The sequence below is a fragment of the Protopterus annectens genome, chromosome 8.part0 (assembly GCF_019279795.1).
Source record: "Protopterus annectens isolate FY-2018-M chromosome 8.part0, PAN1.0, whole genome shotgun sequence".
NCBI lineage: Eukaryota > Metazoa > Chordata > Ceratodontiformes > Protopteridae > Protopterus > Protopterus annectens.
Genome location: NC_056741.1, coordinates 20,583,467 through 20,607,177, shown reverse-complemented (window position 1 = coordinate 20,607,177; position 23,711 = coordinate 20,583,467). Strand labels below are relative to the sequence as shown.

The 23,711-nt window shown below is 41.9% G+C and overlaps 1 protein-coding gene across 2 annotated transcripts; it reads left to right on the top strand.

Annotated features, from left to right (window-relative positions):
* The first annotated feature begins 9,243 nt into the window (after window positions 1-9,243).
* Window positions 9,244-22,913, top strand: LOC122808620 (glyceraldehyde-3-phosphate dehydrogenase). 2 transcript variants are annotated; one of them, XM_044079585.1, is made up of 11 exons: window positions 9,245-9,362; window positions 19,586-19,685; window positions 19,759-19,865; window positions 19,967-20,057; window positions 20,294-20,409; window positions 20,553-20,634; window positions 21,087-21,238; window positions 21,571-21,649; window positions 21,728-21,811; window positions 22,017-22,114; window positions 22,748-22,913. In XM_044079585.1, exons 1-11 carry the CDS (start codon window positions 9,340-9,342, stop codon window positions 22,815-22,817), a joined length of 1,002 nt encoding a protein of 333 aa, XP_043935520.1. In that variant the 5' UTR covers window positions 9,245-9,339; the 3' UTR covers window positions 22,818-22,913. The 2 variants fall into 2 exon arrangements, with proteins under 2 accessions (XP_043935521.1, XP_043935520.1); XM_044079586.1 differs by lacking the exon at window positions 22,017-22,114 and having other exon boundaries at window positions 9,244-9,362.
* The last annotated feature ends 798 nt before the right edge of the window (window positions 22,914-23,711 follow it).

Sequence of the window (23,711 nt, the reverse complement as noted above, 5' to 3'; positions counted from 1 at the left end):
CTCTTGGAAATCTCTTTTCTTAGTTGCTATTACTTCTGCCAGATGTGTTTCAGAACTTCATGCACTATGTGTTTGCCCTCCATAACTAGTTTTTCACAAAGACAGGGTTTCCCCTGAGAACTAACCCATCTTTTCTACCTAAAGTTTGTTCAGACCACAATTTGAATCAATCCATTGAACTCCCTGTCTTTTTCCCTAATCATTCCAACAAGGCAGAATACAGATTACACCAACTGGATGTGCATAGACAACTTTGTTTCTATTTCCATAGAACTAAAGAAATGTGAAAATCAGATCAGTTGTTCCTTTCATTTGCTAACAACAAACAAGGCCTTCGAGTTTCTAAAGTAACATTGTCAAAATGGTTATCGGACACCATAGCCCATACCTACCACTTGCGACAAAAAGATCTTCCAACAAAACCCAAAGGTCATTCAACTAGGTCAGTAGCTACTATGATAGCATTTCAATCTAGATTGCTCATAGATTCACTTTATGTATTAGCTACTTGGGCAGATCCTCATACATTCATTTCTCATTACAAAGTAGATGTGGTCTCCCGGGGCAGAGCTTCCTTTGGTTCCACGGTTCTGAAGAGTCTGTTCCAATGAGCCACCTAGGATTGAGGTGCTAGGGACGCTGTCCCATCCAGCAAGAATGAAGGCAAGATTGGACAACTTAACATAAAGAAGTTATGTACCTACCATAACGTTCCATGTTAGTTGTCCTTCATCTCGCCTTCCTTCTTGCGTCCCTCCCTCCTTCCCCCTTCCTCGAGGATTGAGAGGAGTTTCTCATTGGTTTCACTGACTAATTTGTTTTGTTATTAGTTGCTTCTCAACCAAACCATGACAATTAACTGTATATCCAGGTTTATTATGGATTATCTTCTATAATTATGTCTAGTGTGAGCTATCTCAAACAAGAACTGCATAGCTGGCGCGGGCATTCTGGGATAAGGGGTAGCCTCGGGCCAGTAAAGAGCTCTCGAGCTATAGTAAGTGGCCATGTCGGAGCAGAGGATCGTCTCCGAACCCATCCAGCAAGAAGGAAGGCGAGATAAAGGACAACTAACATGGAACGTTATGGTAGGTACATAACTTCTTTTTTTTCAAATGTAAAAGAATAAAATAGATATGGGGAAAACTATGTAAAGAAGATTTTTTTAAAGATATAAAAGAGGTGGATAAAATAAACATGGATATGATTAAATATGGATATTATAATAACAGAAGTAAAGAATAGGTTAAAATAATGGATAAAACGTTTTGTTATGTTATATGGGTTATATGGCATGAAAGAATAAATTATATTTAATAGTAAATGGATTTTAGCAACAATATTAAGAAAAAATCAGATGGTGGTTATAGAAAAAGGAGTGGGGTCTAATAGGGATGAAAGTTTAGTTTGACTGTAAAGGAAACTTTGAATATGTGTAAACAGATTTGTATATCTACATATTTGTACATTTGTAAATATATAAATATATTGTAAATAAGAGTTATTTTTATATATAAAAAAAGGATCAGTAGTCTTTTCAATAGATGCTATTGGATCTTTTACATTGACCTAAGCTATCACCAGCTCAAACAGATGGCATTTTGGTTTAACATTTCAAGAGAAGGATGAGGCACTCAGTAGTATAATACCCCCCTTACACTACACTGCAGTGTCAGTAATTAATTTAATGATTGTGGGAACAGAACCTACAGCCTTCTTCACCAAAGGCAAGTGTGCAACCTGTTGCGCCACTGACACTGAATAAATAAATATTCTCCTTGAATTGATCATTTCATGGGTGCTGTTTACTGGCTAAATGTCACAACCACTTTTACACTGCATCATTAATTTATTTATTTGTATTTCGTAACTGGGAAGTCTGACTGGGATAGAAATGCCCTTTTTTCCAGTGTTTATGCACCCTCATAGACACAATTTGACAGTGTTGTGCAAGCAAGGTTCATCCTATGGTTCCAGACATTATACATAATGTTACTATGCTACATGCTGTATTCATGAGTTATACACAGAGCCAGTGTTGCCAAGTTCATCATCTTATGATCCAATATACAAACTTGGAAAATGGCACATAAATTTACAGTCCTGACATGGGCTTGGCAAATGTGTTACCCTCCATTGTTTGGAATTTGGCAAACTGGATTATGGGTGTGGCCACAAGAGCTTCCCACATTCCTCTGTTGTTTCTATGAGAGGAATTATGTCAGCTAAGAGGAAGGAATGTTACTGGAGGAAATGACCAGTGCCAATGTCTATTTCAGGAGGGGCATGAGGGCCCCACATTATAAAACAGAGGTCTGAAATGCTGTGGTAAGAGCTGTAACAAGTGTGACAGGCATCCTGTGCACTGGTGAGTAATCCTAAAACATTCTGGTATTCAATAAATTATATCTTGAATCCTGGCACACGTAATACTCCAAAACCATGCCCAGACCTCTCACTCTTAGATATCTCTACCAGATTCACCTCTCACTTCACTGACTGTATAGCTACTCTTACTATAAGTTTATTACCATCCTACTCCAGGCTAATACACTGTCTAAACTCCAATAGCCCCAATTTCTCCCTACAACCTGTTTCTAACTCCTACATAAAACATCTATTAAACAAATTCAAATCTTGCTCCACCTGTATCAACAGCTTTCCTTCAGAATACCTGAAGCCATCCTCTCTGCAATTATGTACCTAATCCCTTTTCCTAATCAATTGTTACATTCAAGAATTTTATGTGCCTTCCTTATGGAAAAAATCATGTATCATGCAGCCACGTAAAAGAAGTAACTCAACCAAAATAACAAACTTAAGACCTATTGTCTTACTGTCCCCTTTCTATAAAACATTGGGGAAAATGCATCCATAAACAACTGTTGCAATATGTACTTCATGAGAATTTATTCCCCTGAATCAGTGTGGCTAATGACCTGCACATAGTAGAACAACTGCCCTGATATACTTCCTAGACATTATCATTAAGGCCAAGGTTAGCAATAAATTAGTCTCCTCCCTCTTTTTACAATTCTCTGAAGGTTTTGATACTGTTTTCTATCTCAAACTAGTATCAAAACTTTTTGCCTTACGTCTATTCAACTCTACTCTTAACTGGTTTATTATGTATGTATGTATGTATGTATGTATGTATGTATGTATCTATCTATCTATCTGTCTGTCTCTCTACCTATCTAATCATTGTCAGTCTGTTAAATGGCTCTATGCTTTCTCTCCTTCCTCCCAGTGAACACTGGGGTCTCACCAGCCCCCGTGCTTGGCCTCCTTCTCTTTAATATATTTAGTAACAATCTTCACACATTTCCCAGCATGCTAATGCAACCAACAGATGATGTCACTCTCATTAGCTCAGCAGACAGACACCTCATCTACAAACCATTACCCAAGATGCCTTCAACTCCAATCAACTATTCTTCAACCTCAAAAAAACAAACAAACTACTTTTATTCTTTCCTAAGTCCCTAATAACTAACAAAAACAACTTAAAAATTCCTCATTAAATAGTACCATTATACAATTTGTTTCCCATAACAAACTACTAGGTGTAATAGCTGACGACCAACTTAAATTTGACCTACATATTCAAATTCCATATACAAAAAAAAAAAACGCCAAAAGCTTGAAATGCTTTAAATATCAAAGACATTTCTAGCCAAACTCTCAAGAGCTACACTTGCTAGGTCATATCTCCTTCCTTCCTTACTGTATGCTTCTTCCATTCTAACCAAGCTACAGGCTAATGTAACACCAAAATTTGAACTATTTTATAGTGAAGTTGCTAGGTTTCAAGATATCAGCCAAACAGTTGCCATCATTGCATTGCACTCAAATCCTTAAAATGGCTCGAGCTACCTCTGTATCTCAAATATACCCAACTTCTTCAGGCACACAAAACAATATACAACCCCTTAGACTGTCCTGCTGCTAGTGGCACCCTTAATCACTACCTACTTAACCACCTCCTTTGCTCCTACGAAAAACAATTGCTTACGCTTTATCAACCTAGAAAGCCCACTGGACACTCTCTATACTCAAACTCAGTAGCCACAGCTTGGAACAATATCCTGGTGGATAGTAGACTGATATCTAGCACTCCCTTGTCTAAACACTCTGTAAAACACATTTTCACCCAATCCTGCCTCTGTACTTTCATCATACCAGGCTGAAATATCACCCTTTCTCTTCTTCTGGTCATCCCCTCCTTTTTCTCTTCCTCTGTCCCTTTTCCTGTCTTCTCCTCTCATCTTCCTTTCACTCTTCCCATCTTCTGTACCGTCCACCATCCCCTGCATCTCCTTTTAATAATGACTCATCTGTAAAGCCTTATCTTAGCTCTCTCCTGTAAACAAGCAATCTCTCAAATATGGAAACTTGTAAAAACACAATAATGTTAGCCAGCTATTTACAGGAAACTGTAAACACTTATATATGTACATTTTGTGCAGTTGTTTCCTCTGCCTCCTCATTTGTATTATGTAAATATTGCACCGTTGTCTGTTCTGTCATCACACTTGTATTACAAATTGTGTATTACTGTACAGATGCAGCACCACAGATGTACTATAAATATCCTTTATCTCATGTATACATGCATACTGCTAGTATGATGTACCCACAGATCCTACATGTTCCTGTTTCTTTCTGCATAACCCCAGAAGCAATAACAGAGAATGCACTGCTGCACAGGATGAAGATAGAGAGCCTTACAGTACACTGGGGATGTGTGTGTGTGTACCTGCTTCATACAGCTCGGGTTTAAATAATGACACAAGTGGAATAGGTATCCATGTGGCATGGAGACTTGCGAATCTGTTTATGGCTTACAGCTGTAGTCTGCAAACGTAAGTTTTGCCCTGTACTGCCAGTTATGTGCCAAGTTCCATAGCACAAAGTCAGCAGCATGACTGATGCTAATACTGTGTCCTTGAAAGTAGCTGAAAATGTTAAGCATTGCCTTTTGTAGTGCATGTGCTGATGTATATGGGTTCAGTTCTCACTTTTGCTTGTGTATTCTGCCATTACTGGTAATATGTGGTGTTTGTTGTTTTGAGTGCAGTACCAATAACCTTAAAATGGAAAAATACATACGAGTTGCATTTGTAATTGTATCTGTCCTTTTTCCTTAATCCTCTTTCTCGCTTCCTTTACATTTTTTCTTGTGATTTTCTCCATTGATTTTACAGTTGCATGGGGTAGCTGCCAGCCCCCAACAAGTGGTACCATCATCCACACCATATGCAGGCCAGCCTGCCAGTGTCACCACCCACCTCATACATCAGTTCCAGGGGACATATCCTCCTGTCCTGCACCGGAGGTTGGAGTTGTTATTCCCACCAGGTGCAGTTATAGTGGGGGGGGGGTGACACCATTGTGATACATCTACAGCTGACTTGATATGGAGGATTTGATTGACTGATGGCTAGAAGCCTTTATTGGCCCTGTAGAGAATCTCCTGCAGTGGCTTGTTGGGTCACATCCCTACCATACACACGGGTTCTTCCATCTAAGCATGCTCCAGTGCTGAGGGAGCCCAGGGTGGAGTTTAAGCACTATTGAATAGCAGCTGGCAGAAAAATTAGCTACACAACCCCATCCTTCCCCCCTCATGATATTCCCCTTCCTTTTGTGTCTAGACCAACCCTTGTTTGTCGTTCAGTCATCCTAAACACCATTGTTTACCTCCTGTTGGTCTGATGTCACCTTCTCCATTGAGCTTCCCTCCTACATTGTGTCAGCACTGCCCCTGTTGGTCTTGTCTGTCTTGTGTGTCCCTCGTACCTACATTATCCCTTGTATGTTCCTTCTGCACTAATGTACTCAATGAGATTTTATATATATATATATATATATATATATATATATATATATATATATATATATATATATATATATGGGTCAACTTTGTTTAAACGAACGTTACTAACCCAAGCTCATTCCTCTGAAATGCCATTACAATGAATGAACAGACTACCAAATTCCTTTCCCTGTGAAAGGAACCACTTGGCCACAATGGTAGAACACCAGAACGAAGCCAAACTAAACCTACACACCCCCGCACCCCCTACTTAAATATACCAACTCCGAGATTGCACTAAACTGCAGAGAGGGCAAAGTTCACCATGGTGGCCACGTGGTTTTGGAGGAATGAGCTCGGGTAAGTAACATTCGTAGACCCATATTTATATATATATATATATATATATATATATATATATCTATATATATATCTATATATATGTGTGTGTGTGTGTGTGTGTGTGTGTGTGTGTGTGTGTGTGTGTGTGTGTGTGTGTGTGTGTGTGTATATATATATATATATATATATATATATATATATATATATATATACATATATATATATATATATATATATATATATATATATATACACACACACACACATAGGTAAAAATTCAGTTCAGCAAATCATGGAATTTTTCCCAGGGTAAGCAAGTAGTTGGCCAGCTCAACAACTTTGCTCTTTTCCCCACGGTAGTGTGTTCTCGGAGTTGGTATATATAGTTGGCGGGTGTAGAGGGGTGAGGTCACCCAATTGGGTGGATTTGATTTAGTGTGGTGTGTGTTCCGTTGTAGTACACGGCATTTGTTACATTGCTCTGGGAAAAATTCTGCAATTAGTGGAAGTGAATTTCGATGATTTTTCGTTGATGGAGAGGTGTTAAGCATAGAGTTCCTTTGATGTAGTAATATAGACTCATCTATGTACATTTATGGGTTTACTTCTAAATTTTGAACTTTCAAAATGTCAAACTGATTATGGTCAAGACCATAAAATCGACATTTTGAAAGTTAGAAGCATTTAAATGGAGAGTGCCATACAGAGCAGAACGGTATATTTACGGTTTTCCTTGCTGTAGTGCGATCTCTGATTTGGTATATTTAATTAGCATGTGATTGGCTTGCCCCCCTGCAAAAATGTAAAAAAAAAGTTTTTTTATTTTATTTTTATTTAAATTTCGAACTTTCAAAACGTCGATTTTATGGACTCGACCATAAGTGGTTTGATGTTTTGAAAGTTCAAAATTAGAAGTAGACCCATAGTTTTATTTTCCTTTATTCCCATTTCCACCCTTTAATTTTGTGAAAAATGAGATGAGAACACCAGTATAATGGCTATTATAGACTTCACATGACATCTTTCTGCTACACTATGCGTGTGATTGTGTACATGACTGGCATTCGCTGCTTTTCCAAAGTCTTTGTCTTATCACGGACTCTGCTGTAGCCACAAGCAGGATATTTAATAAGTTCCTTGTCTTGTACTGATTTCCCCTATTGCTATTTTTGATTAATGTTGAGCATGAACACTGGTAAGCTGGCCATAACTGCACCTGCGGAGTATGATGTCAGACATTACCATAAATGTGAGTGTTTCAGATGAACCACTTGGAGGAGAAGAAGAGTGAAGTTCTGGGCCTACTTCCTCTCTCTGAAGATACCAGTACTACGGTGGCATAGAGGGATGTTGCCATGAATACAACCCGGACAATTTGCATTGAGCTAGCATCCTGGGCACTCAAGGAGGCAGATGAGATGGTACTAAAGAGATATGGTTTTCTCATCTTTCACTGGTAGTGGATTGAGGGATGGACTATATGGGGGGGGGGGGCAGCCATGTCCTGTTAAGTGTAGATTTGAGACTTTATGAGAGCTGTCTGCTCAGAAGGATTGACAGGGCTTCCCAAGGGAGAATATCACCCTTGGAAGATAGTGACACTCCCAAGCTGTGCCATTGGATATATGCTCCTGCAGAACTTACTGCAGGTAGTTAGAGCATATAGCATAAAGACCCCTGATGGCTGCCTGTGTGACAATTACAACAGTTTCTGAAGCAGTCAGCCAGATGGTTAGGAGGCATGAAGGAAGAACGTAACTGAAAGAAAAAAATGCTATGAAGATGACAGGTATGGAGGGTGGTCAGTGCACTGACACACAGGAGGGTCCCTATTATGATCATAGGCTGGTTAGGGAATTAGAGACAGACACTGGTCATATCCTTCTTTCAGGTATGTAACTTACTTATGGTACTAGCATATGATGAGAGGTGTGCAACAGGTGCAGCCATGGCAACAACATCATGTACCCTTGAGAAGACCTTTGTGCCAGTGGAGAATGGTGGACCTTGTTCTCTGAGTGAAACTCATTTCTCTTTCAGTGGTGTTTTCTGACCCCTGTCTTGGCACTTCTTTGGTAACAGTGAGAAGTTATGACCATCCAGGACCAGAGTTATTTTTTTAATTACTGGTCTAATAACTGGGTAAGTAATCTAGTCCATGAGCCGAGCAAAGATGTTTCAGGAAAATCCCACTTTGTGGTTTGGTAATCTGTATTTGCAGTCCTTGAAGATGGATGAATGTTTCTCTCACATTATTGTATTATATGAAGTTTATATACCTTTTTATACATTTTTCCTTGTTTACTGAGTTCGGTGCTGGTGTATCTACCTGGTTTGGGGTTGAAGCCTGCCATTCAGTGTGTGTGTGTGTGTGTGTGTGTGTGTGTGTGTGTGTGTGTGTGTGTGTGGAGTTTGGCATTTCCATGTTTCTCCTGTGCACACTTATCCTGATACCCTAGTTTCCTCCCCAAAACTAAATTGCCCTTATATGCTACATTTACCCTTGCCTTTGTGACTTTAAATGGTAAGTGAGGGGCATATTAACTTACCCAGAAAACAAGTCAAATTATGTAACTTTGTAGTTTCCCTGTGTAAACTATTGCTGACTGTCCTTGTGCCTGAAGAGGTTCTGCTGGCCCAGTCTACGTTTCCAGTTAATAAATGAATAAATGAAAATATGAATAAATACAGAAAGATCTGCTGTTGAAATATTGCACATTGAATGATGGAGCTATTGTTTTGTGAACTTCCAGGCTACGGCTTAAATATTTAAAAACTTCTGAAGTTCTACATAATAAAGAGGGATACATTATTAACCCATTTTATTTATTTTGAACCATTAAAAATAGAATAAATAGGACCTGAACCTGTGCTTGTCTGATTGTTGTGTTGTTCTGTCATCTTAGATCGTAATGGCTGCTGTACAGACCTACTAAAATGGAGAGTACAGTCATGGATTGTGATTTAGCAATTGCTAAACTGTTTCTGAAGTGAAGATACTTGAATGACTGTTCCTTTAACTGAGCACTGGATGCAGACTTGATTGAATAGCGGCTGGGGGAGGGACAGAGGGAAGGTGTGGTACAGACTTTTGGCATAAAAGCTACTCCGTTGTATGTAGCCAACTGTGTTCCAGAAGGTTCTTTTTAGGCTGTAAAGGAATTACATTTTTTGGCATTATGGCGAAGGTTGGAATTAATGGGTGAGTAAGCTTGTTGGGAAGCTTTTTAATCTTTTGTTATATTTAAAGTTGTTTGTGCCTCGAAGTGCTTGAACTAGTGTTTAGTGTATGTGTTAATCTTTTAAAACGTTAGCTGTTTAGTTACCAAAAATATATTTGTACGTGAGGTATTCTGTAAGAATGTTCTAGCTTTTGAAATGCAGATTAAGAATCTGTTTCGTGTACTAATATTTTAAGATGGGTTGCTTGAGCCTGTAGCCTATTAAGTATATCTTTTTACTTTTTATTTTAGAAGCAAAGTATCCTATAGTGGTCCTATCCATCCTTACCTGAATTAAGGTGGTCCTGACTTGGTGAAGGTTTTAATACTGCATTGAGCAAAATGTGTAGGTTTAGGTCTATGCAACTTTGGTACTAAAATATCCCACTCACTAGACTGGTTAGTAGTTCCCTGGTTAACCTGGCTTCATGGCTTGTCATAACTTGCTTTGTGATCTTGGGTGTTTAGAGCTCTTCCTGTGATGAAGTGCATGAGAATAAAGTATGCACTATATTGGGAGGGGGAGTCCCTAAATTGGTAGCATTTATAATGCTTGTAGTATTTAATTCCTAATGGGGAACTTTGTGTTTATATAACTAAATTTTCATGGTCTGTCTCGCCCTGCTCTAAAATTAGAGTAAGCTCCAGTAGTTTAATGCCCACCCCTCCAGGCATGTCTAAAGGTCAGTTACTGGTACTTTTTCCTGTTAAACTGGTGAGCCTGGGCATCCTGAGGCAATGTAGCAACTGCCTCCTGTACACTGACAACCCTCTCCTCCTTTTACTTCCCAACACTTGGAGACTTGAGATGCACTTGTATAAATTGGAAGCCATGCACTCTGCAGCCAAGACTGGAATAACTGGTCAAGAGGAGAAGGTCAAGCTAAAAAACTGCAGCTTTGGCCGGCTAAGAACTTGGTTATATTCAACTGGACGTATAAGAGAATTTAAGTACCTTTAATCTGCACTTTAAAAAAAAAAAAAAATACAGTATTTAATTTGATTTTAAACTGTGTTGAAGGAATATTTAACTGAACTGGCAGTTTTAACTCTGCTCTTTAGTTACTCCCACCCTCCCTGTTTGTTTTGGTGTTAATCTTAGTGGCCTTGAAACTGCCCGCCCCTCAGCCTGCCTCTGGGCCCATCTCATTTGCTCACTCAACTGAGTGCAGTGAGATCATATTCTGATTTCAGGCACTCCTACTGTGTACAAAGAGAGCATCTGGGAAACAGACAAAAAAAAAAATTAAGCTTATTTCCTGCCTTTCCTGTTGTGGTATAGACTATTTGTAGGCTTCTGAGGCCCCAAGCCCTTCTGTGTTTGAGGGAAGCCTTCTAGCTTGTTTTCTTATAACTAGCCAGTTTTCTAGTTTCAGCACTCAAATCTGTTTCTTTGATCTCAGCACTTTTTCAGAAAAAAAAAAAAAAATTCATCTGCTTTTACTGTACTTGTGTTTCTACCTACTTCATTTTACTTTTGCATCATCTTAAAAATACTCAGTTGTATTTATTACTGCTTGGTGTAACTCATTCTAAGCCTTTTGGTTTAAACACTTGGGCTTCGGACCAGTTGTTTTGCACTGAGAGGGTGTGGTCTGCACTGTTGTGGCAGAACAGGTAGCTTAAATCCTTATAGGTTGGGAACTGCTGACTGAGGACTCGGTGTCTGTTCTAAAAGTGTATTAATTCTGGTTTAAGCACTTAGGCTTTCAGGCCAGTTATTTTACATTAAGAGGGTTCGTGGTCTGCACTCTTGTGGGAGGGGAGGCTGGACTCTGCCCTTCTGAGCTGGGAATTTCTGGTTAAAGGCTTATAGTGCATGCATATCTGAACTGCTTCTTACTGAAGTTGGTGCGCCTTGTTTGCTGTGGCATAGACTGGATTCGGGCCTGCTGGATCTAGCTTTGTTCAACTTGAGCACTAATCTAGACATTCTCTAAAGTATTCAATTGTATTTATTACTGCTTGGTTGTAACTTATCATTCTAAGTCTTTTGGATTAAGCACTGGCTTCAGACCAGTTGTTTTACATTAGGAAGGTTTGTGGCAAGCACTGTGGTGGCAGGACAGGTAGCTTTCTTCCTTGTAAGTTGGGAATTGCTGATTGAGAGCCCAGTGTCCAAGTGTATTAGTTCTGGTTTAAGCACTTGGGCTTCAGGCCAGTTATTTTACATTAAGAAGGTTCGTGGTCTGCACTCTTGTGGGAGAAGAGGCTGGACTCTGCCCTTCTGAGCTGGGAATTTCTGGTTAAAGGTTTATAGTGCCTGAATATTTGAACTGTATCTTGCTGAAATTGGTACACCTTGTTTGCTGTAGCATAGACTAGATCCAGGCCTGCTGAATCTAGCTTTGTTTATATGCTTGTTGTTAGCTTGTTTCCCTGGAACGCTAATTCCACCTAATACGCGGCTTTTCAGCACTTCTGTGGATCACTAGTGATATCTGCATTGCTTACTGTACTTATTTCCTTGTTTCACTTGAAAGAAAGTTACTGTTTGTCGTTTTTGCATTTAGTTACTTGTAACACATTGCACTCAAGTTACCTGGCACTTGCTCACTAAAGCAATTATATAAGTCAGCACTAAAAATTAAAAGCACTACACCCTCACTCCCCACTGGCACTTGTTTTCAATTAAGGAATTCCCAATATTATTCTAGCATGTCCAAAGGTCAGTTGTCAATCTCCTCTCCGGTCCAGCTGGTGAATCTGGGAATCTTGAGGCAATGTTATAACTGCCTCTTGTACACAGACAACCCTCTCCTCCTCCCACATAACACAAATACTTGCGAGAGATGCAGCTATTTAGCCAAACTGGAGGCTGAGCTCTCAACTCAGGACTGGCAAGACCAGACAGGAGGAGAAGGCAACTACACACACCACAAAACCAGCCTCACATAATGCTACCACACCACTGAATCAAACACATAAACACACAAAGACATACTCAGAGGCTCTGAGTAAAAATTTACCTAAACAGCAGAGGCCTCCAAAGCAGACACCCAAACAACTGCTACCTCAAGACGCATAAGCAACACACAAACCACAAAATCAGTGTGCAAAGCAGTCACAGCCCTTGAGGCCAAATACAAGACCAAACATACTTGTCATAGGTGACTCCATAGTCAGACACACTGACGTCCCACTCACCAGGCTGAACAAGGAGAGGGTCACAGTAAGTAAGCTGCCTATCGGGTGCTAGAATCCGCCACAACACAAGCACTCAGGTCACTCCACGGCAAGTACAAGCATGACAGTCATTGTCCATGCTGGTGTGAACGACCGGAGATGTACCTCCCTGGACTACATGAAAAGAGACATAGAGGAGCTCTCTTATGTAGCCCAGGCAGGTATGACCCTGACCCTGAGCAGTATCCTTCCTTCACCAAGAATGATGCCACAATATAGACAAGATGATCAGCTTTAACAATTTGCTTAATGTCTGTCATTCAAAGGGGATCCAGTGTCTGTCTGCCTGGGATGACATGCTTGACAAGCCACGCTGCTTCGCAAGGGACGGCTTGCACCTGTCACCCCTGGGATTCCGGATATTGGCTAAGGCTCTTGCCACCCCCATAGTGCCTTTTTTAGGCAAGGCTCAAATTCTAAACCTACCACCCTAGAAAACAAAAATGGGAAGAAACTGAGGGTAATGCTGCTCAATGCCAGAAGTCTAAATCTCAAAATGCATGCACTCGAGGCCCTTATCAGTATGGAGAACATTGTCTGTGCTGTAACTGAAACCTGGTTCAAGGCTCCTGAGAGCACCCCGGCACTATTAGGTTTTACCTCATATCATGCATTCTGGCCCCAAAACCTGGACCACACCACAAAAGGAGGGGGTGTATCCATATTCATAAAGGATACCCGCACCTCCAGGTTGGTGGCAACGCACAAAGCTTCGGAAACCATCCAGGTGCAACTAACCATAGGCAAAACTGCTCTACAAATTGTAGTATGCTACAGGCCACCCTCAAACTCAGGAATCCCACACAGCCTTCCTGAAGACACTGGAGGGAATAAATGTATCTCCAAACACCATCATATTGGGTGACTTCAACTACCCGAATATAGACTGGGAACATTACTCAAGCCCTAACTTTCTAGCCCAACGGTTCCTGGAGTTCATAAATTCAAATGCCATGGAACAGCTAGTCACTGTTCCCACAAGAGGAGAAAATATACTAGATCTCATTATCACAAACATGGGGACAAAATGCTCCACACAGGAAGTATATCCCTCATTGGTGAGATCTGATCATAAACTAATCTCACTGGAAATCCACATTCCACCCCCACCCCAAACAAAAAAGACCACAGTGAAGAACTTCTCTAAAGCAAACTTCACACTACTCAAGACTGGTGTGGTATCCTTCAAGGCCCCTGAGCCAGTGGAAACCACAACCCAAGCTGCAGAAGCCCTTACAAATGCCTTCTATGAACACCTCCAGGACTGCATGGATCAGGCAATCCCAAATAAAACCAAGACTCTTTCCACAAAGGGCAAACGTCCAGTCTGGTGGACCCCAGCCATTAACAAACTTTACAATAAGAGGAGAAAGCTATTACATGATGGAACAAAATCCATAAAAGGGAAGTCACCCCTGATCATTATTAGTAAAAAAAAATACGAGCACTCGTAAAATCAACTAAGGCCAATTTTGAGCGAAATTGCCATGGATTCAAAGGACAATCATAAGGCCTTTTTCAGCTATGTTAGGAACCTGGGTGGAAACTCCCAGATATGCTCAGAATTAGTCCAAAATGATTCAAAAATCACTGAACCCACAGACATTGCCAACATACTGGCAGACAGGTTCAGTGCAAACTTCACCCCCCTCTCCCCCCCTAAAGGAGGGATAACTATCCCAGCGGAGTGTAGCCTCCCAGACATCTGAAATGCGCAGGTGAAAGCTGCTCTCTCTAAAGCTAAAAGCACAGCATCAATGGGACCAGATGGCTTCCCCGGCTGTGTGCTACACGAGCTAAATGAGGAATTAAACCCGCACATAAGGCAGCTGTTTAATCTCAGCCTTGCCACAGGATACGTGCCCAAGGAGTGGCGTACGGCAACTGTGGTCCCACTCCACAAAGGTGGTGCCTCTACGGACCCAGGTAATTACCGCCCCATAAGCTTAACAAGTCTAGTCTGCAAAGCTATGGAGAGGATCATAATGGAGCTCATAAAGATATAGGGTCTTGCAGACATTGGACCCGACCCAGTTTGGCTTCGTCAAGGGCAGATCATGCCTTTTGAACTTGGTCGACTTCTTCGAAACGGTCACCAAGGCCATTAATGAGGGAAAGGCAGTCCATGCAGCCTACCTTGACCTTGCAAAGGCTTTCGACACAATACCCCACTCGGGTATTGTAGAAAAACTTACCAGCTTAAATGTAAACCCATATGTCACAAGATGGGTTGCAAACTGGCTTAAGGACAGAACCCACAGGGTTAGAGTTGCTGGCGGTATGTCAGACTCCAAGCCGGTCACAAGTGGTGTCCCACAGGGCTTGGTCTTTGGCCCCCTATTCAGCATCTACTTCTCAGAAGTACAGGCCAACATGGGAGGACTTTGGCTGACAAAGCTTGCAGACGACTGCAAACTGGGCGCCATAGTGGAAAGTGCATCGGACACGGATATCCTTCAGAAAGGACTCACAGAAACAGATAGCTGGTGCCAGAGCCATGGCCTGAACGCCAAAAAATGTATAGTCATACCCTTAGGGAAAAACAAGGTAACCCCAAGCTACCATATAGGTGGGAATCCAGTGAGTGATCAGGGACCTGGGGACCCAGGTTGACAGTGGCCTTTCTTTTGACACTCATGTTGCTAAAGTGGTTAGAAAGACCTTCTACATTGCCCACCTGATCATGAAGGGATTCACATCCAGATCTAGTGAGGTCATTGTTCCCTGTACTCTTCACTTATCAGACCAATGATCGAGTACAATGCCCCATTCGGGATGTATCTCACCCAACATCTGCAGCAATTGGAGAGACCCCAAAAGTTCCTCACCAAAAGGATAAAGGGACTCCAAAATCTGTCATATGCTGCCAGATTGAAGAAACTCCAGCTCTATTCAGTCACATACTGTCTGCTCAAGAGGTGACATGTGCCTGACATACAAGGCCATGTCCAACCCGGAATTAATGGACATGCTCCACCTCAAAATCCAAATCCACCAAAACCACTAGAGCAAGCGACTTAAACCTTAGCACGGATATAAATAGGACGTGCTGGAGTGATAGATTTATCGCTCAGACTCCTATGCTGTGGAATAAAATCCCGGTCCATGTGAGGCAGAGCACCTCGCTGGCTCTGTTCAAGAGAAATCTTGACGTGTGGATGGGAGATCGTAGGTTTACCCTGGGAATCATCTCTGTGTCACTGCTGGACAGAGGCACAACAAACTAATGGGTACAGTATTTTTTCATATAAGGGGTGGAGTAAGCCACAAAACTTTGGGCTAGGCTAATAAATGCCTTAGGGCAGATAGCCTAGTATAAACCTATGAACTTGCACCGCACCACATGGAACGCACACCAGCACTGCCTTTGCATAAAAACACAAACCACACGCCACCTTCGTGGAGGCTCTCAAAAATCTACACAAACAGCAGAGACCTTCAAGGAAAAGCACTCTACCACCACAGCACTAAAATATGAGACCTGTAACTCTCCTAAACAGTGTGCCACTCAACCAAAGCCCCTGAGGCAAAACAGCATGCCCAACACACTAGTCATAGGTGACTCGATAGTGAGGCATTGTACATGTGGGTGTGAATGACCTGAGATGTACTTCCCTGGACTACACTAAGACATGGAGGAGCTCTCGGATTATGTAGCCCAAGTGGGTATGACCATTCCCCTGAGCAGCCTCCTAACATCACCCAGAATGATACCACAGTACAAGCAGAAAATGATTATTTCAACAATTGGCTAACTTTCTGGTGTCATTCTAAGGGGATCCAGTATCTGTCTGCCTGGGGATGACATGATTGACAGACTTGGATGCTTGGCCAGAAATGGCCTGCATCTGTCACACCTGGCCTTCTGGATATGGGCCAAGTCTTAGTGCTGTTTTTAGGCGGTGCTCCAAAGACCAAATTACCACTGTAGCGGCTACAAACAAATGCAATCTGAGGGTCATGCTGCTCAACGTGATGTCAGAATCTCAAAATGTGCTCCTTAAAATGGAGAACATCAACCTTTGTGCTGTAACATAGACCTGGTTCAAGCCAGCAGATAGCAGCCTTGCACTACCAGACTAACTCATATCTTCCAGCCCCAGAACTTGGACTGGTGCCAAAGGTGGTGATGTTCCCATATTCATAAAGGAAGCGCACACCTCCAGACTGGTAGCCCAACATGATGCATCAGAGATACTTCAGGTGCAGCTACAGGTCGTAGCCTGCTATAGGTCCCCAACTATGACCCAAGACTCACACTCCATGTTTCTAAGCACCATGGAGAATATTTGGGTCCAACCGAACACTCCTACTGAGTGACTTCAACTACCCTTCCATTAACTGGGAACACTTCCCCTGTACCAATACACTTACCCAACATTTCCTGGAATTCATCAGTTCGTGTTCTGGACCAGCTCATTCTTGCCCCACTAGAGGAAGCAACATCTTTGACCTGGTCATTATTAAACTGGGTGACTGCTCTGTAACCCCCCCAACTAAGTTAACAACCATGAAAAACTTCTCCAAAGCAAACTTTGGGCTCCTAAAAACAGAGGTGGTTAACTTATTAACAATTGGAGAATAGCTGCATGACCACTGAATTATACACTAATGGCCTGTACAAATGTGCATAAATGCATGGATCTTGCTGTACCCAGTAGAAGCAAGATTCTCTCCTTCAAAAAGCCAATCTTGTGGTCCCCTGCCATAAACACTCTACAACAGGAGGAGGAAACTGATGAGAAATAAGGTGAAGTCCAAGACTGAAACTCTCATCAGCCTCAACAAAAAGTTGAGATCCCTCCTCAAATCCTCTATCTAGCTATGAAAACAGAATTGCAGTGGATAGTACAACCTCAAGGCCTTCTATAGTTATGTAAAGAATCTCCACGGCAGTACCCAGACTTGCTCGGAGCTGTTGCACAATGGCACCTCCTAGATTGAGCCAACAGACATCACCAATATACTGGCTGATGGATTCAGTGCCACCTTTACCCCTCTCTCTCCCCCACCAAAGGACCAATCACAATACCAGTAGATTGCCAGGCAACCCAGTATTACTGCTGCACAGGTTAAAACCGCACCATCCAAGGCCAAGAATATAGCTTCTATGGGACATGACAATATCCCTGGCTGTGTTCTACATGAACTAGAGTGAACTGGCACCTCACCTGTGGCCTGTTGAGTCAACCTCACTTTCAAGCTTTGTCCCTATCAAATGGCGCACTGCTGCAGTCCTCCCTCTCCACAGAGGAGTAACTACAGACCCTGGGAACTATTGCCCCATTAGCCTGACAAGTCTGATATGCAAAGCTCTGGAATGCATTATCATGGACCTAATAAACAAAGATGTAGGTAACTTCCAAACTCTGCATCCCACACAGTTTGGTTTTGAGAAGGGTAGATGATGCTTGATAAACCTGGTTGACTTTGAGTCAGTCACCAGAACTTTGGATGAAGGCAAGGTAGTTCATACAGCCTACCTTCATCTGGATGAGGCCTTTGATACCATTCCCCACTCAGGAATCCTGGAAACTCACTAAGCTAGGCATCAACCCCTATATCACTAGGTGGGTTGTAAACTGGCTTACAGGTAGAACCCAGTGGGGAAAGTTGCTGACTCCCAAGTCAGACTGTCGACCATACCAGTCGACAGTGTAGTCCCACAAGGTTCAGTCCTGGGTCCTCTCCTGTTTGGTATCTACTTCTCTGAAGTTCAGGCCACCACGAAGGGACTCTGGCTGACAACGTTTGCAGATTATTGCAAGTTGGGAGCCATAATTAACTCCAACTGATGACATATTACTGAAACTAGTGACCGGTGTCAGAACCATGGCTTTAAGGTCCATGCCAAATGTGTAGTCATCCCCTTTGGGGAAAAATCTGGTTCCCATTAATTGTGACATTGATGGTGGTCCACTGAACACAGAAGGCATCATAAGAGGTCTGGGGCCACAGGTTGACAGCAATCTCTTGACCACCACATTGCCACTGTGGTCAGAAAGTCCTATGTTATGTGGCACATCTCAAGGGTTTTGCATCCCAGGAAGAAAGAGGTCCTAGTCTCCATCTACTCTTCCTCATTAGGAGTACAATGCCCTGTTTGGTATGCACCTCACTAGACACCTACAACAACTGGAGAGGCTGCAAAAATACCTCTGAGGATCTTGGGCCTTAAAACACTTGTCCTATATGGAAATACTCTCAACTGTTCTGTCTCATATTGCCTACTTAAGAGGTGATCTCTGCTTGACTTAAAAAGCCATGTCTGACCCAGCTCTGTTAGAAATGCTACATCTAAAGAAATCCCAATCTCTCTGCGTACGTGCTCCAGAGACCTCAACCTCCTTATCACAATCAACAGAACAAGCTGGAGGGACAGGTTCATAACCCAGAGACTGCCCATACTATGGAATAGACTTCCCATACTTGTCAAGCAAAGGGCCTCACAGGCCCTCCAAGAGAAATCTTGGGTGGATGGGAAATAGAAAATTCACCCTGGGGCCAATTCACCCTGGGGATCACTCCAGTGGCTCTACTTCCCAGAGGCACTGGGAACTAAGGCCAGGTGACACGATGCCAGGTTAATCCTATAAAGGCTCCAGGGCCATTAGCCTAGTAGACACCTATGAACCTAAGTGGTTGGATTCCTTTATAAAGGAATGTAGTGGAACAAAAGCTGTTAATTGATGTATCTTGTGTATGTAAAGATGATGGCTGGGTTTTTGTTGTCTGGGGAGAATAATTGGGACTAGTTTCCCATAACATAAGAAATAAATCCATAGTTAATGCTGGTTATTTCATTAGTTAATGCTGGTTATTTCATTAGTTAATGCTGGTTATTTCATTAGTTAATGCTGGTTATTTCATTAGTTAATGCTGGTTATTTCATTTGTTTCTCTAAGCTAGTAAAGCACAAGAACTCAAATTGCTTAAAGCCAAAATGTAAATTTGGAAAGTTTCACGTCATCTTTAGGGACTGAGGAGGGCTCACTAAAACCTTTAAACATTGTTCTAGATTTGGCCGCATTGGTCGTCTGGTAACCCGTGCTGCTAAACAGAGTGGACAGGTGAACATTGTTGCCATTAATGACCCTTTCATTGAGCCAAAGTACATGGTGAGTGCAGTTTATTACACTAGATCTGTTTTGGTAGGGTTGTTTAATATCTAATACTGTACATGTCTTGCAGGCCTATATGTTTAAGTACGATTCTACCCATGGATGTTATAAGGGGACGGTTTCAGGAGAAGATGGTAAACTTGTGATTGATGGAAAGCCTATTACTGTCTTCCAGGAGTGAGTACCCCTTCTTTTTCTAGTGTTTGGTTGGTAAACGTATTCATAATATCAAACTGATGGAAAGCTGTTTACTTTACTATGTTTGTTTGTGTCCTTAGGCGTGACCCTAGTAACATCAAATGGGGTGATGCTGGTGTGGAGTATGTTGTGGAGTCCACAGGGGTCTTTACTACAACAGAGAAGGCTTCTGTAAGTAGTCTTATGATTAAGGCTTTTAAGTAGTGTTGATTTTGTACCTGTGGACCAGGGACTGCAGGGACACCATCTCATACAAAGGGTTGCTTGTGACTAGGAAATTTGAGGGAAAATTGTGCACTTATATGCAATGTAAAGTTATTAATGTGGGTATGGTGGGAACAATGGGCTGGGGGTTGCCACTTTTTGATGTCTGAAATGGTTTTCTTTAACAAATGTACTCTTTCTAGGCTCACCTCAAAGGAGGTGCAAAAAGGGTTGTCATAACTGCTCCGTCAGCTGATGCCCCAATGTTTGTTGTTGGCGTGAACCATGAAAAATATGACAACAGTCTGACAGTAGTCAGGTAAGGCCTCTGCAGCTTTCAGTAGACTGACTACTATAGTCATTGGGGTGATGGGATCACTGCATTTCATTTTTTTTTTTTTAAATGAGGTTTGCACTAACGCTATGGCACACTACCATTTATGCTAACTTGTTTTTCCACAGTAATGCCTCCTGCACTACAAACTGCCTGGCTCCCCTAGCAAAAGTTATCCATGACCACTTTGGTATTGTGGAAGGACTGATGGTGAGGAAGAACTTTATTGTGAAAGGTGTTGTGGTGATGGTTTTAAGGGTAGCTGTTTGGGGAGTTTAAGGACTGATGGTGAGGAAGAACTTTATTGTGAAAGGTGTTGTGGTGATGGTTTTAAGGGTAGCTGTTTGGGGAGTTTTTAAACTGTCTGCCTGCACTAAGATGATGGAATGCAATATTTACTTGTATCACAAGGTAAGTAGAACCTGGGGCTGGAATATTACTGACTCCTGTATGGACTGCTAATTGCATTTGTGTGTTTTTTTTTTTTTTTTGTAAAATCATATATTTAAGTCTCTTCCTGCTTTGGTCTCTTGTATTGCTTTGGCATTCTCTCTCCATTAAGGACTGTGGGAATTATTTGGACTAGAATTGTTATAAGCAGAAACTAGCTTCAGGTGTGCTGGGTTAATGTATGCAGGAATGCTAAACTATTTATTTTCCAGACAACTGTCCATTCCTATACAGCCACTCAAAAAACTGTGGATGGTCCTTCTGGGAAAATGTGGCGTGATGGTAGAGGGGCTGCTCAGAATATCATTCCAGCATCCACTGGAGCAGCCAAGGCAGTCGGCAAAGTCATACCAGAACTGAATGGGTTAGTATACAGACTGAGGAGAGTTTGCATAGTTTGTGTGAAAGTAGTGAAGCATGGGAGGGGCAAGATTTGCAGATAAAGTAGCTTGTGTATGGGATTGGCTCCAGGTCTGTGTACTGCTAGGCAGAAGAGATTGTAAAAGGGGGAAGAAAGTATTTTCACTGTAGGTGAACTCCTAATACAGGTGTACAAATCTTATCTGCTCCTCTAGCATGGGCTTGGTTTGGGGATGGCCATCCACCCCACATGGTGGGGGAGGAGTGGCGTATGAATACTGGCCCTTCTGTGGAGGGCTCCTTATGAATACTGACTCTAATCTTCTACATTCACAGGAAGCTGACTGGTATGGCGTTCCGTGTTCCCACACCCAATGTCTCAGTTGTGGACTTGACGTGTCGCTTGGAGAAACCTGTAAGTAGAACTGGGAGAATGATGCTTGGGACAGATGTATGTACATGCATGCTGAGATGTCTTTTGTATGTTTTTTAGGCCTCCTATGACCAAATTAAACAAGTGATGAAGGAAGCTGCTGAAGGAGTTATGAAGGGGATTCTGGGATATACAGATGAACAGGTAAACTGCCTTTTAATGTACTTTTTCATTCCTTGTTTTTTTGGGGGGAGATCTCTCAACCCTCTAACTGTGTATTGCAGAGCTTAAGGTCCCAAATAGGCCCTTAATGAGTGAGTTGTAGATAAATCCAGTTCATGATTGGCTTTAGGACTAGTGGTGATTGTTTGCAGTAGAGGGACATCTTTAAACATTCTTCTCTCCACAGGTTGTCTCAACAGACTTTAATGGGGATGATCATTCTTCAGTGTTTGATGCTGAAGCTGGAATTGCTCTCAATGAGCACTTTGTCAAGCTAGTGTCATGGTAAGTATATTAGAGCCAAGAGTCTGAAAGTTGCAGTTTTACTTAAGAAAATTACACTGGATAAAGTTTTGAACGAGTGTCTGGGACTTAATTGCCAAAGTATTTTGGAATGGGGGGGGTTACATTTGGCAGGCGGTTGCAACTTTGTCCCAGCTCAGCAGAAGTATTTACAAGAATTGGCCATCTCAAAATACAGAAATGAACTATTTTGCCTATGGGGCTCTTGGGTGCGTTCTCCACCCCTGGGTGCTGTAGTGGTGGGTGGCCTACAGTTAAACCTTGTAGGTGTGGGATTACCATGTTGGGTATGGCCTCGGCTTGCTTAGAAAATGGCAATAAGTCCAGGATGAATGGTACATGCTTTTGGGCACTGTGGAGAGGACTGTTACTTGGTGCTCCCCAAGCCCTTTTAGAGGGATGCTGAGAAATTCTCCTCCTCAATTAGATTTGCTGGCTAAAATGGCTAACCTACATGACCTAGCCAGAATTGGCTTGCTCTTGAACAATTTACCAAGTGTAATGCTGGTCTAAATGAGGAAATGCTTTCTAAAGATTGTTTTCAATTTACCAAGTGTAATGCTGGTCTAAATGGGATGAGGAAATGCTTTCTAAAGATTGTTTTCAATTTTTCAGGTACGACAATGAATTTGGTTACAGTCAGCGTGTTGTCGACTTGATGGCTTACATGTACAGCAAGGAGTGAAGCGTCTTCTAATTCTGAGGAAACTTATGGACTTGTTACATCCCAAACAGTTTGGAATCCATGTTATGAATACTTAATAAAATCTAAGTTCTGTGACTTGTGCCTTTTCTCATACAATTGCTACTTGTTGTATTGCCTTTTTCAGACACAGATTAGCAGTTGTAAAAAGTGTGGCATTTGGGCAAAACATGGGTAACGATTTGAAGCAATGCAAGTGCATGGAAACCCTTGGTAAGGGGGGTTTCACTGTCTGCTGAGCCCCTACACACTGCCTCTGTGGAAGTGTGCATTTTTGCGTGTGAATTCTGGGATTGGATCTCTAGTGGTCTGTATCCACAAGGGGTTGGTGTGCATCCACTTTTGGCAATTGACAAGCAGGGTTGCCATCTGATAGCATGTGGATGTTGCCCCCTAAATTTCCATATCCAGGGGTAAAGTTTGTATATGAGTGGGCTTCTAGAGTTCCCTCCTGTTCTGGAGGGGGTCTTGCTAAAACTTTGGTACAAAGCTTCTGCATTCATGAACAAGTATGAAGTGGCAGCGGTTTGCTGGTATCTTAGTTGGGAGTGGGTAATACAGCTCCTCCTTGCAGTTTGGATGGGAGTAGTGGGGGGTGATAAGACTATAGCTGCATGATACTTTAGAGATTACAGTTTTTAAATGTATGATCAAGAATAGTAAACTGCCTTTTCCAGTGCCACTTAATCCAAGTTAAAGTAGGTTAGAGCTTCCCAGTTTTTGCTCTGACATTAAGTGGGTTTCTCTGGCATTACATGGATGCTCTTTAGTATAGCTCTCCCAAATTGGAATGCTTCTGAAAAATCTTTGCACTTTGTATCGAGTGTTTAAACTTTCTAACCTTTCTGATCCTGAAACTATGAGGATTCAGTATTT